General features: G+C 37.2%; 1 protein-coding gene and 1 long non-coding RNA gene across 2 annotated transcripts; both read right to left on the reverse strand.

Moving 5' to 3' along the window:
- Nucleotides 1–6,766: 6,766 nt before the first annotated feature.
- LOC147510058 (uncharacterized) lies at nt 6,767–9,525 on the reverse strand. The gene is made up of 3 exons (XR_015216705.1): nt 9,464–9,525; nt 7,223–7,498; nt 6,767–6,983 (listed from the first exon to the last, which is right to left on the reverse strand). It is a non-coding gene; the product is annotated as an uncharacterized LOC147510058 (long non-coding RNA).
- Nucleotides 9,526–10,008: 483 nt separating this feature from the next.
- LOC147510059 (proteasome subunit beta type-7-A-like) lies at nt 10,009–12,850 on the reverse strand. Its single transcript, XM_086602125.1, has 4 exons — nt 12,711–12,850; nt 10,443–10,594; nt 10,214–10,355; nt 10,009–10,125 (listed from the first exon to the last, which is right to left on the reverse strand). The coding sequence occupies exons 2-4, from the start codon at nt 10,590–10,592 to the stop codon at nt 10,109–10,111; spliced, it is 309 nt and encodes a 102-aa protein (XP_086458251.1). The 5' UTR covers nt 10,593–10,594; nt 12,711–12,850; the 3' UTR covers nt 10,009–10,108.
- Nucleotides 12,851–12,897: the final 47 nt, after the last annotated feature.

A 12,897-nucleotide genomic window follows, 5' to 3' on the forward strand; every position in this document is an offset into this window, starting at 1 on the left:
AGAAGGTCGTCCCAAGATCTTTCCAAGCTGGCGACTTAGTCCTCAAAAAGACTCTAGCTCCAGCAAAACTCGACCTAACATGGGAAGGCCCCTACATTGTTGATAGAGTAGTAGGAAATAGAGCCTACTGGATCAAAACTCAGCTCGGTGACATGCTTCCCCGACTTTGGAATACAGCTCTCCTCAAGCATTTTTATTAATAATTTCTCCAGAAATATCAATCAATATGAATACAATTTCATTAACATTTTGCTTACAAATGTCATCTTTGCATTACATGAGTACTACACATTTATGCACTACGCTACCCGACCTACGACATCACAATGTCAGGTCGTACACCAAAGATGAAGTTAATAACGACTCAACTATAATTACCACGCAGTGGTTAATTATCAATCAAACCAACCCAAAGTCCCCCAAAAGGACCCTAAATCAACTTAACACCAACATTAGGGTTAAACATGATTCAACTGTAAATTCCACACAATTATTAGTCAAATACAAACATATGGGACCTCCAAAAGGACCCACAGTAAACTTAAGGCCTTTTAATAAGGTTAAGTTTGGCTAAACTATAACTACCAATCAAAGGCTAGTTATCAATCAATAGGTGGTCCCCCAAAAGGAACGACCCAACCAAACACTCACAAGGAGACCTAGGTGACAGCTACGCTCACCTGATCAGGTCGTTAACCAAACAATCACGACCTTCAAACATTAGACGACCAACCAAAGCTCAACAGGTCGTCAAAACCGACGCTATACAACACAAGTCATCATTCAACAAATCAAATAGCAACGAAAGAAATCACATTCATGCAACAGATCAAAGCAAAACAAGTAAGTAATTTAAATATTTTTACTTCTTACAAAATTGGGTTAGATACTAGAGGCCCCCAGGTTATCCTGAGAAAATGACCTCAGTACCCCCATTAAAAAATCAAAAGTCATCAGTATCAACTTCATCAAGAAAGAGAATATTGTTCAAACATTTCATCAACCATTCATAACAAAAAAAAAAAAAAAAAAGGCACAGTTAGAGAACATGGGCAAGAGTCTCTACATTCAAAGGCTCCAGTGAGCCACCCTCTTCACCAACAGGGCCCTCAGCTAAATCACCACTCACATTCACAACCTCTGTGGAGACCTCTTCAGTTGGCATAACAACTGGAGCAGCAGCAGAATCGGATGGTAGATCAGGTCGTTTACTAGCATCTGCAACAACACTTTCTACAGTAACTGTTGCAGCCCCACTTTTAACCGACCTCTTGAGGGTTTTGTACTTCATTTGGAGATCCAGGTAATCATCCACCAGCACGTAAGTATCACCACTCTCTACCATATCAACAAGGTTGTTATAGGCAGCCTGAGCCCTTTCAGCAACGACCTGTGCATTCTTTTACTCGCCGATCCAGTTCTACACCTCCACCTTAGAAGCATCAAGAGATGGCTACAACAAGGCCACCTTCCCACCAAGATCAACGACCTGTGACCTCAGCCTAGACACCTCAGCTCGTTCCACCTCTTGGACAGCGAGCAGCTTGTCATAGGCCTCCTTGGCAACATCCAACTCATTCTTGTATAGGTCAGAGATAAGGGCCATCTCTTTCAACTTCCTATACATAGCCAGGACCTGACAACAAACAAAGTAAATCACAAAGCAGTAAAAGTGAAGAACAAAACAATGCATAGGTCGGAGAGACACTTACAAAGCATAGGGAGCGATCCATATCTTTAATGTTCATCCCCAAGTCCTTCCCAGTCTCCAACTGGTGCCTATCTCCATCCAGCGCAACACTCTCCAGCAACTAAATGACTCTCGAAGCTACAATCCCCATTCTTCACAAACTTATTCAACCCACTCACTGGGTCCTCATAGGTGACAAGCCTATCCAGGACGTCATCAACACTCTTGCCACTCTGGGTCTTACTCCCCGACCCCTTCAACTTCTGGGCAATAGGCTCATTCTCACTAGCCTTCTTCTTGCCCCGGGCATCAGCAGCCCCCACATCAGTAGAAAGCTCCTTCAGATCCAACTTTTTCAAGGGAGCCCGACTTATAGAAGAACGACCTCCACCAGTGCTAGGTCGTTCCTCAGACTCAGTTCGGGCCTTCTTCGACCCCTCCGTCTTAACCACTTCAAAGCGCCTCTTCAAATTAGGCCTCCGGAACTGAGTGGGAGCATCCACACTACCACCAGCACTCCCACCACCATAACCAGAACGTTCCCCATTACCCGGTTCGGCGTTTGGATCGTAACGCTCAAAGATCACCCACTTTCAGGCGTTTGGATGTAGAACGACTATCGGCTCCTCCTCCGGCCCGCCCTCACCGGGGGCGTAACAGCTATTAGCCCTCGGGCATTCTCCCTCCAAAAACAGGTGCCTTCCTTTGACTCTCTCTCTCCATCTTCTTATCCAAGCTAGAATCAGAGATATCAAGAACAAGCCTACGAGCCTTCTTCTTTTGCTCCACCTTCTTCCGGTTGATCTTCTCCCCTCCACGCTTCTTGAAGTAGTGAGAAACCTCCCCCAAGATAGCTCGTTTCTCTTTCCAACTCAAACAAGCAAACTTCTCTACAACGTCAAGCTCAGGACGACCTCGAATGGAAACCTCTGCATAAAATAACACAAAAACATCAGAACGTACAAACATATCAAGTACAATATTTGCATACGACCTACAAAATAACTACCTACCAGCCCACTTTACAGAGCGGGTACTCAACTCACACCCAGGAGGGGTGTAATTACCCACAACCAACAAAGGCCTACGCCCCCAGTCCTCCTTACTCACCCCTATAATTAAAGACGACTTCCCCCTTACGACCTGCAAACTAAAATTCAGTGCAACCGATCTCTTCACAGAGAAATGCTCCAACACATCTCCTAAGCGGATATTATAACTCTGCTCATTCAACAAATCCAACACATGGAAAACCCTCCAACTATTCCCTACGAATTGACATGGGGCTTTGTCACAATAGTTCAAAACCTCAACAGTAAGACGGGAAAACGACAACCTCATCCCAGCCTTCAATTGCCCGTAACAAACCACCACTCCTCCATCCGGAGGGACATAGTCATCGTTATACAACCTCCCCTCTCCATCAAGGTCGTATATGGCCAGGTCGGCATTCACCCAACCGAACTCCTCTTTCAGATCAGCATAAAGCGACCTACGCTCCGCCTCCTCAGCCATCGTCTCCACTGAAGAAGACGATGAAGCCCCATCTCCACTACGAACTCTAACCGCATCACCCCCCATCACTTACGGTTCTCTCTCTTCACTAATCTACCTCCACTTCCCCACTCAAACTATCACTGGTCATAGACATTATGAAAGCAAAAAGAAACAAAGATCAAGTTTTTTTTTCAAAGAACGCACCTGGAAAATGAAAGAACAAAGAAAGGTTGTTGAGTTTTTTTCTTTTTCTCTCTGCCTTTTTCTTCGTTGGACTGGTAGAATGAAGACACAAATGACTTTTCCAACACAACAAAACCCTTTGACAGCGCAAACCTCGAAGAAAAACAAACCTTTTCATATTCTTATAATTGCAATCATGACTCGCCCACAAACCGCCGCGATTTTGGGTCCACGAATCCAGCCCAACAGTTCCCGCACATTTTTCAAAACCCGATTAAAATAACCAGCTGTCCGACATGTGTTGTAAAACTTTATTTTACCCGTACTTTTTCCACCCAGCTGTACACATAACGTATAAAATAAAGGGGGCTGTGTAAGTACCCTCCGTTCTACACTACAGTACACGTGTCCACACACCAGGTCGTAATCGATAAGCTCGTACCAATTCATCAGAGCGTACCAATGACCCAAACCCAGGTCGTCCTCAGCATCAGTTACAGCCATTTATGGAAGCAAATCAACTAGCACAATCCTGGAGCTCAGTCAACGTAACAATCAAGGAGACATTTACTTTATAACATCATAGTAATGACGAATCACCAAGATAACAAACATCTATAAGTAGAGAGACAAAAGGTGGATCTACACTTCATAATGGTCTGGAGAAAATAAGGAAGGTCAGCTCAAACATCTATAAGTAGAGAGAGATGAACTACGTAAGGTTTGATTCAAGTTTACCCCAAGAAACTTGATACGTAAGCAACTCTTATCCCGAGAAGAGTGCAACCATTCCCTAACAACCAAAACCTTAGGTCGTTCTCCTCCAGAATGCCAAACCTCTACAAGGATTAAAAAGAAGAATTAACACACTATACATGTACAATAAAATTATGCATTAAAATTAACGCGTAGTTAGTAAGTAAACGTACTATTGCACACTCACTTATTAAAATAATCAACATGCCTTGTCTATCATAACAAAGGGAGACTAAAATAATTCCTTGTAAAGAGTTATAATATCCCTAAAGAAATGCTCGTAAGGTCAAGATAAGTTATTCGCCATGTATTGAAAAAGTTCGACCGTCATGTGCTTAATGGGTTCAACATGGTCGCATGTATTAACCGTCATGCCAACAACATGAGTTCAACGTACATGGTTATATACATCAACTGTCATTCTAACACCATGCGTTCAACGTGGTCGTGCCACTTTCGTCAAAGTGCATTCAACATAGCATCACTTGAGTCACATGGGTTCAATATGAAGAACAATTATAATGACATAATGAATATCTTCCATGTCTAAAATGAGTTAAAATAGTATGAGAGATAAAGCAGAAGTACATGATCTTTACAACTTTCACAATAATGAGTGAAACCTATCATTACATTATCTTTGTCGCCGAATCAAACAAATAAACCTCATGACAATCTAATCTAGTTAATGCACATCTACCATAACCAACCATTAACTAGGATTGTTTATCTAAAAAAAACATTAACTAGGATCACATCTCAAGATACTATTAACTTAGGTAAATAAACATTTAATATAACTAATATGACAATTAATGGATGCTCACAGATAGCACCAACTCATAGAGCAACATATAACGCATCTAGCAATTAAGTTATAAACCATTTACACTTACACATATCTTACATTGTCTAATATAACATTAAACCTGAATAGCCCAGTTTCAGTTCTTATTAGTGTAAACACGTGAACATCCATTATCACACTTAGCATAATCAATCATATACTATTCTAAAATCAAACGATGACCGAATATCCAAAAAGACAACCAATAATAATAAAAAAAAAAAAAAAAAAAAAAAACTTTTCTTTCTATAAGTATTAAACATTTGCAAGTTATTTGTTGTTTCCATTACAAAATATTAATGCAAAACATAAAGATATTTCGATAGTAATCAACATAGATAGATTTATCTTATATTTACATGAAATCTTTATATAAAGCAAACCCTAATTTTTCAAATATGCTTATTAATTTTTGTCTCAAATATCAAGTTTTTTGTAAAATATTGATTTTTTCAGTCATTAGACTTTTTTCAAATATAATCAACATACATAGATTTGTCTCATATTCTCATTGAACTATTTTATTTCTATAGGAGGAGGTGGAGAACTAACTTGACAATGAATAATTATCTAGATAAGACTATTGAACAAAATACCAAAGTACGTGCCTAATAAAGGTTTATTGGGAATCATTAAAGATGATTGGAATAATGTTAATTGGCTCGATTGGAGCTGACGGCAAAAGAGTTGTACAGGGAACACACCAAGTTTAGCTATTGGTAAAATTGATTGACTTTTATAGAAGCACTAGTTAGATGTTGGGAGCCAAATGACATGATTTTCAAGTTTGGTTCCCATCTACTGTGCCTTACACTAGAAGAATGTTCTCAACTTCTTAGAACATCTCATGAAGGAAGCCCTGGTTTTCCCCATCTGAAAGAAAGTTATATAAAAGAGCTTGTGAATTTTCTACATGTCTACAACAATACTCTTAAAAAGGAATAAAAAAGTAGACAAGTGAAAACTTGCACTCTTGACTTTCTTACTGACAAACACATTAGTGATCCAAATTAAAAGATAAACAATTGGCATTGGGGCGTGCAAATTCAATAGACTTAGCAATTGTATGACATGTTCTTCTTCCAAATAACACAAACAAGATTGATGCCTCATTTTGCAAAATTCTTAAAGAAGTTAGAACTAGGAGCTTCACTGTCATACCTATGATATTAGTGGAACTTCTGATAGGCCTTTAAATCCAATCCTAGTTATTCCAATTCCACAAGTCTAGAGGTGGAAAACACACTTTGCTCCAAGCTACAATAATCAAGAGAGAGTAAGTCAAATCACTACAAGAAAATAGGTTTTACCTCACGGTCCAAAACCGTGGGAAAATGGTTTTTCCCACGGTTTTGGACCGTCATAGGACCATGGGCTTTTTGTGCATCGGGAATGGTATGCCCACAGTCATGACCGTCGGTAAAGCCTGCCAATAGCGACAGTTTTGGGCCGTGGAAAAAGGTCACTTATTCCTACGATTTTGAGCCATGTCAAAAGGTCGATTTTTCCTACGGTTTAAATCCGTGGGAGATGATGTTTTTGCTACGATTTTAGACTGTGGCAGAGTTTTTTTTTTTTTAAAAATATTGATATTTTAATTCTTGGGTCAGTTCACCCACAATCAACAAAGACCTACCAATCACCTAGCAAAGCTCCCATAACCATCCTACAATTCAAAATCACCATTTCCATTCATCCTGAAAGTTAGAATTCCAAGTGCACATACAAAATAAACATAACAAAAGAAAAGGCAAGAAGAAAGAAAATACAAGTCATTCAGTTGAAACAAGGAAAGTATAAATTGCGTCCGACTCTAAAATAGGAACATGGACCTGAACATGCCCATCTTCATCATCCGGCCTTCACGATACAAGTCTAACCTTTCACGCACTTCATCTTTCCCATCATCAATTTCATACCAATATAGACTGCAAAGACAATGTGTATCCCATGCAATTGGATATCCTTGTTCAACACTAACAATGTCATGCTTTTACGAATCTTCATGGCCTAAATAAACAAAAGGGAATACACAAAGGACACCAATTCCAATGGTCAATTATTGGTCAGAGACCTACTGAGCTTAAGTTAATAAAAAAAGTTTTAGGTAACCTATGAACTTGAGTGCGAAACCACATAACAAGATTGTTAGACATTACACACACTTGTGACCAGCTTTGACAAACAATAATATAAATACACTTATTATATGTATGTATTACCAAGCCATCTTAAGTTTAACCAAATACCTGATCAGATGTAGAGTTCCTAGAAATTTTCGTTTGTGCTCCCTGATTAATTCCTTGCATAGTGAGCAATGCATTCACGTGTGACTACATCTCCATTTGTACTCTCTTCCCTTCAATCACCTCATGTTTCAAATCATCCATTTGGCTTTGCAGTTCCAATTTTGACTTCTCCACTTCTTCGACTTTCCTCTTATAAGGAGATCCAGCCATAAGAGTGGTCTTGGAGACACCACTACCCAAGCCTAGTACCCGACCACTTCTGTCCTTTCCAAAAACCTACAAAGTCATTTTAACCCACATTGTGATTAATTTTTGAAGAAATGTAAAATTAACATATAAAAAAATAAAATAAACAAGAAACACATCTCTGCAATAGGGTCATGGTCCAAATCCTTGTATTTGCTACTCGGGTCACAAGATCAATTTCATTGATTTGGATTTGTAAAATGAGGAAAAAAAAAGGTATAATCAGTTAGACATTTCCTTGACTATAAGAAAGTAAATATATACTTCGTACCATTTTTTCTCTAACTTCCTCTGAAACAAACAATCCATTCTTCATTGTACGAGTCGCCATAAATATATTAGTTTGGAAGGGGGGATTAGCAGGATCTTTAGCAAGCTGTGAATAAGATCATAGCATCATTTTAGTCACATGAATAATAACTACCAGTTCTATGGTTCATACAAAAATGAGATCCTTTCATAACCGAAAGTCAGCTTCATCTTTTTTACTGGAGGCACTATAATTTTCAGACCTTGGTCTTCTATGACCACATATTATGAAAATCCACCTGTGCCAGATTCCTTATGGTATACTTCTTCATCAGTACTAAGGAACCTACTTCAAACGTCAATTCTTCATTTTAAGAGCTATAACATCAAGGGGTGATCAGGGGGATAACAAGAAACACTAATGACGAGACCAACACCACTAGTGAAGCTAGGAGGCAATCTACACTATTTCTTTCTTTGTATGTGACTAGTTGATAATCCACATGACCTATTGTGGCGCATTGCAACTACCGCATGGCCACATCTAAAACAAGTACATGCAAATAACTAGTAAGTGAGAGCATAATTGCTTATGATCTTGAAACAATATAAGTTAAAATACTGGATTCAAAACACTGAATGAGCTCACAAAAAGGCTCCAAAACTACAAAAGCCTTGAACAAGTTGAACCAATCTTCCACTAACTAGCACTACTTCTCTCATTTGACAATTCACAAGAATTAGAACTTATCACTCCTGCTTAGTCTAGCTCATGTTGACATGAAATGGTACAAAACATAACTATGGTGCAACCTAACTTGAAGCAAAAATATACCATGCTCCAAGGTGCAACTTGGTAAAATAAATCTGAAAGCCAATATTTTCGAAGCATTCAAAATATTTAAAGCAAAAGAATTAAACATATAATCTGCCCATTTCATATAAGTTATGCATTCACATTAAAAATTCTATCCTATTCAAAGTTATGAGTTTCTCTAGCTAATTACAAGCCTAATCTCTAGAAAGCACATAAATATACCAAATTAATGAAAATGCAAGACATGTTTAACTTCAAAATTCTATGTTCGTATATTAGAAATTCTAAAGCTAATGTCCATACATGTTTAACTTTTGATATGGTCATGGGCCAATGACAGAGAGTGATACGAGGACTCTCAAAAACAGTCAGTTAACGAAGAAAATGAGACTGAGAGTCTAATGAAGAAGGCAAAGTAGGTAAGGTAAGGTCATGATTTAAAAATATTAAAATAATTATATGTGAGATTTTATCCAAATTGCTAAAAAAATTCTAAATTATTTTTTTTAGTGATCTATAGCAAAGTATAGTACAGGTCTGGGTATGAAAAACACAAACCCAAAGCAGTCTTGTAGTTGTGGCATATATATACTCTAAATGGTCATACATCATGTATTAATGCTAAGAAATGAACTTACAAAGATCAAGCAAGGTATATACGTATGCACCAGTTGCAATAAGAATACCCAAAGCAGTAGTACCCTCTGGTAGTGACCAGAGTTGGTTCACATTAATTCCAATAAGCAACAGAGCAAGAGCCTCCCAATGTAAAACAATGTGGAATTAGAAAGACATATAAAATAGAAAAGCACACAAAATGATGGGGAACAACAATAGAAAGAATTGCGCTAAACATCTCTCCATTGTAACATAATAAATTCTTTAATCAAAAGAACGAGTATAGAATTGTTCAAGAACAATATTATCACCTTTGAACGGGAGAGATGCCATCTCACGCTGCTGCTGTTCAGCCCATGCTGTGATAGCCACACTACAAGAAAACATATGTCATTTTAAGTTTGCACCGAGTTAGTTAAGTTTCTTATCGTCACAGCAAATCCTAATGACTTATCAATGATGCGCTTAGCTTGGTCATTTTAAGATTACTTTGCAATGCATAACAGCTGAACTTCAGTGTCCTATAGACAATATATAAGAACTATCATTTCTCAAAAGACAATAAGAACTTCCAAAGCTGGCAATTGTTAAGTGTAACTTGAGTAAACACTAATCTCAACTTTTAACAGTCACAATTCAAAATAATTAGTATAAGATGAGTTTGGGGATTGTTTAACAAGCTTCTTATAAAAACACATGCTTATTACCAATTACTTGCTCAATTTCCTCATAAACTCACAAAAAAGATTCAAACTTTATTCATTTCACAAAAACCCCATTTCTAATTTCAATCAATTCAATCACTACAATACAAAAAACTTGAAATTAAGGTGAAGGCAGAATAACTTACAATGGGGAAATCTAAAAGGGATCTTTGAGTCATCTTTTCTTCTTCTAGATACTAACAACATGATGAGGTCCAGTAATATCAACTCCATCAAGTACCAAAGCAGCACTCACATGTCCTTGGTAACTAAACAACAATCAATATAATTAGACATAAAAAAAATAAGATCCTTAACAACTAAAAAGACATTAAAAAAATTGTGATAATATATTACTTGTAATTGCCTCAGTATCAGCAGCAGTCCCAGCTCCACAACAATATATATTAGGTGCCATATAACGAATCTTCTCACAATTCTTATCAGCAACTATAGGTCCCTCAGTAGCTCTTGTATCTGCTCCAAGTATAATTCCATCCTACAAAAAATAAAAGATTAGTTAATTAGTAATTATTATTAATTAATTAAAAAATAAATTACATTAAGTTTAGTTTTAAAATTGGACCTGGAAAACTAGGCCGATGATAGTGGTACCGGTTTTGCGATAAGTTGGAGGTTTGAAACCAGCTTTATTCATTAACATCTCATTTCTTCTACATAGATCGAAATTGAATCCACCTTGATCAATCGCTGCTGCTGCTGATACTTTCCCCATAACTGTTTTTTAGTGTGGATATGAAATTGAAATTGAAAAAACATTGGTTGGAATTGCCCGAAAAATGGATGTCGACAGTTTCAATGATATCAAAGAAGATGGAAGAATTAGTATTGAAGTTGAAGAAGGTGGCGTTGAGAGACAAAGAAACGCTGCCATTCTTTGCCTCTCTCTCTCTATGTTTATGAGTTTGGTTTCTGTGTGTGTTTTTAGATGTTGTCTATTTTTCTTATCTTTCATTCTTTCTCCCCCAAATTGTTTGCAATCTCTCTGAAGAAGCGTAAAGTTTTAAAAAATCGTACCCAACGGTTTCGGCGGTGGCTGTAGCGACGGCCCAAGTAAACAGTTAAACCGTGGGTAAAAATATTAAAGTTACGAAATGATGAAAAACCTATTTGATACGACGGTCAAAAGTCGTAGGAGAATATGCAAATGTTCATGACTGTGGCTAAAAATACCGGGCAACCGTGGGAAAAAGTCTATTTTCTTGTAGTGAATGAAAATATGATTATATAAATATACGTGTTTAAATTGTATTTGTTCATTCGTGTGTGAAATAATCACACAAATTTTATGCGTACGTATAATTATATAGTTTGTCATGTTCCATTTAATCCAACCACTAGTGATATTGAAGATAACCATGCATGTTAATTTTACTTCATACACCGTGAAGAAAGAAACTATAGCTATGCCAATACATAGAAACAAACACAATCAATTTTATTTTCAAGTTTGTTCAAAACAATATCTCTACCATATGTGAAGTAAATCATTTAATTTTGGTCCAAAGTGTTGCAGAGAATTTGAAGGAGATCGAAAAAACACAAATAACAAGATGCGCACATATAATAATGCAAGAAGGGATGAAATTGAATCTCTTGGTCATGATCGCATTATACCTTTGCCTCCACCTAAGAGATTGAATGATTGAGAATCATGGTCTTGTTTACGACAAATGCAGGTAAGTTCAACTTTTGACATTATATAGTCATCTTTATTTGGAAATGTATTTTAACTTTAAATTGGAGAAAAAATTAATCAGAATAGAATAACAATAAATATGAAACAGTACAACTTTACTCTACCATTTTCAAACAATTCAGAAAATAAAAGTAAACAAATCATTATGTGGATCTACGACAATCCATTGCCATACTTCCAATATTTGATGAAACATCGTGATGAGCGTTTTTCTAGAGATTCAAGATTCCACTACTTTGCTTGGAACTCTATTTCAAGGTAACAGATACTTTATTTGGTTGACATTTATGTTGTTAGGACAAATCCCGGGGATGCTAAGTTGTCAATTGAGGAAAATTCAAAATAAGGTTTCATCAAACTACAAACAACTAACTGATCATGTCTCTTACTTTGCTAAGAACATTCGTGGTACACGATTTGATTGGTATACAAGATTGAAAGAACTGACTACTATGGTTAAACATTTAGGTGCACCAACTGTTTTTTTCACACTCTGCGTTACTAACATGCAATGACCAGAACTATTTTATCTTTTAGATCCATCTAATGATCTTGAAAAGACGTCTTTTTTAGATAAAAGATATGGACGCACTATGTTTAATTAATGATAACCCGAATGCTATTACTTGGTTCTTTCAGGCAAATGATAAAATTCTTCTTTTAGGATTCTTTACGCGACGAGTTCTCTATGTAGGTTGATCATTGGTACCGATTGGAGTGGCAGAATCGTGGTAGTGGTCATGTTCATTGATTTTTTTGGCTAAGGGATGCTCCATATGTTTCTCAGATTGGTACATGTGTAGTGTAAGTACCATATATTCATATTACAATAATACATGACACGTGTCCATCACATTCCCTTACAAAAGCAATCTCCATCCAGAACATTCTACGCAAGCTTATAAGAAGTAGACCTAGACCTACTCAGGTCGCTACTTCGCAGGTTGTTCATCTTAGCTCTATCACATTAATGACAGACAACTGTTATGACACAAGAGAAGATCACACAAGAGGATACAACAACATTGATGACGCACATTTAAGACATTAATGGCATTTATAGCCAGGTCTTAAACGGAAAACGCAAGAAGAAGAATAGTCACGCACAGAACACTATAAAAGGAGGAGACTTACCAAATCATAGTGGACTCCATCTTAATTAGGAGGGGCTAGATCCGCTCCATCTCCCAAACTGGATCTCATGAACTACGACTGGCTTGATTCTATTTCTATTAGAGAAGAACTAGATACGTAGTCAACTTCACATAAAAGAGTCCAACCACTACTCCACGTAGTTTTTACCATTTACATGTAGTCTACA

Source organism: Coptis chinensis, chromosome 3 (genome assembly GCF_015680905.1).
Source record: "Coptis chinensis isolate HL-2020 chromosome 3, ASM1568090v1, whole genome shotgun sequence".
NCBI classification, from domain to species: Eukaryota; Viridiplantae; Streptophyta; class Magnoliopsida; order Ranunculales; family Ranunculaceae; genus Coptis; species Coptis chinensis.

What these genes read in the sequence shown, in the direction of transcription:
- LOC147510059 (XM_086602125.1), bottom strand. Translation starts at nt 10,592, where the DNA reads ATGGGGAAAGTATCAGCAGCAGCAGCGATTGATCAAGGTGGATTCAAT. An exon ending in TCATCGGCCTAGTTTTCCAG is followed by an intron (nt 10,356 to 10,442) that starts GTCCAATTTTAA and finishes TATTTTTTGTAG; the next exon opens with GATGGAATTATACTTGGAGC.